Source organism: Myotis brandtii, unplaced genomic scaffold (assembly GCF_000412655.1).
Source record: "Myotis brandtii unplaced genomic scaffold, ASM41265v1 scaffold114, whole genome shotgun sequence".
Taxonomy (NCBI): Eukaryota; Metazoa; Chordata; class Mammalia; order Chiroptera; family Vespertilionidae; genus Myotis; species Myotis brandtii.
In genome coordinates, this window is record NW_005353927.1 from 1,217,073 (window position 1) to 1,218,585 (window position 1,513).

The 1,513-nt window shown below is 55.6% G+C and overlaps 1 protein-coding gene across 1 annotated transcript in view; it reads left to right on the forward strand.

The window, feature by feature from the left end:
• The window catches only part of LOC102254334 (glioma tumor suppressor candidate region gene 1 protein-like), a 67,467-nt gene extending 67,270 nt beyond the window's left edge, over window positions 1-197 (forward strand). Inside the window, exon 7 of the mRNA XM_005857861.2 lies at window positions 31-197. Coding sequence (XP_005857923.1) covers window positions 31-197 — 167 coding nt within the window. The remainder of the gene's footprint in view (window positions 1-30) is intronic.
• Window positions 198-1,513: the final 1,316 nt, after the last annotated feature.

A 1,513-nucleotide genomic window follows, 5' to 3' on the forward strand; every position in this document is an offset into this window, starting at 1 on the left:
GGCCCCAGGCCCCCTTCCCGGGGGGCACAGACCTACTGGGACTACAGGCCCCGCCCACCGTGCTGACCCACCAGGCCCTGGTGCCGCCCCAGGATGTGGTCAACAAAGCCCTGAGCGTCCAGCCCTTCCTGCAGCCCGTGGGCCTGGGCAACGTGACCTTGCAGCCCATCGGTGTGCAGAAGGCAACCGATCAGTGATGCTCACCATTATGTTGCTCTCTCTCCCCCTCTCCCTTCTTTTCTCTGAAATCATTAAGAAGAAATGTGGGACTCAGCGCATGTGGCACAAACTAAGGTTTGTGTGCAGTAGCAGCTGCTGCTGTTATGTTTATGGTGGTTATTATTTTTGTTTTTTAATCCTCACCCGAGGGCATGTTAATTGAATTTTAGAGAGAAAAACATCAATGTTAGAGAAAAACATCAATCGGTTACCTCCTATATGCGCCCCGACTGGAGATCGAACTTTATTCCAGAGAGGAAGGGAGAGGGAGAGAGAGAGATAGAAACATCAATGATGAGAGAGAATCATTGATCGGCTGCCTCCTGCATGCCCCACACTGGGGATCGAGCCCGCAACCCAGGCGTTTGCCCCAACCGAGAATCAAACCGTGATCTCCTGGTTCATAGGTTGACTCTCAACCACTGAGCCACTCCAGCTGGGCTCCATTGCTTTTTAGAGAGAGTGGAAGGGAGGGAGAAAAGCGGAGAGAGAGAGGGAGAGAAAGAGAAACATTGATGTGTGAGAGAGTGAGGGAGACATCAACTGATTGCCTCCCAGGCGTGCCCCGACCAGAGGTGGGGAGCGAACTGGGAATCGAACCTGCGACCCTTCGGTGCTTGAGCCGGCGCTCTAACCATTGAGCAACCAGCCAGGGTGAACCATGATCTTTTGTCTGAAACCTTCGGGGCAGGTATTTTTCAGATTCTGGAAAGGTGATGCAGGTCAGTGTGTGCTGCTCATAGCAACAGGCCACTCGTTCACCTTTCCGTGGCCAGGCTTCAGAAGGGTCCCGTCACGTGGGTAAATGATGCCTTTCCCCAAGAGCGCCCATGGGTGCTGGTCAGGTTTTGCTTCCACCACGTTATAAAAGCATCCATGTTTTTCAGAGCCTCTGGGGTTTGGGAGGTGCAGGTGAGAATCAAGGGCCTCGTAGGGCTGTTCAGTAAATGGTTTTTGTTCTACTGATGTGTGCAGTGGGGATAGAGGCCACGTTAAGCAGGCTCCCTGCTAAGCCCTGGGGAGCTGGGAGCCCACCCGCGTCCAGCCACCTCCAGAAGGAATGTTCTCTCTGTGCCCCCCTGGCACCTCGTGTCTGTTGCAGCCGTGCCCTGCGCCGGCCCTTTGCTCATCTCAGGCCTTTCCTTCCCATCTTATCTGGCCTCCAGCTCCACGTGCAAGAAGCTTCTGGCAACCACTTGAACCCGGAGCCTAGCCAGCCAGCCCCCAGCGTGGACCTAGACTTCCTGGAGGATGACATCCTGGGCTCGCCCTCCGCAGGGGGCGGCGGCGGCGG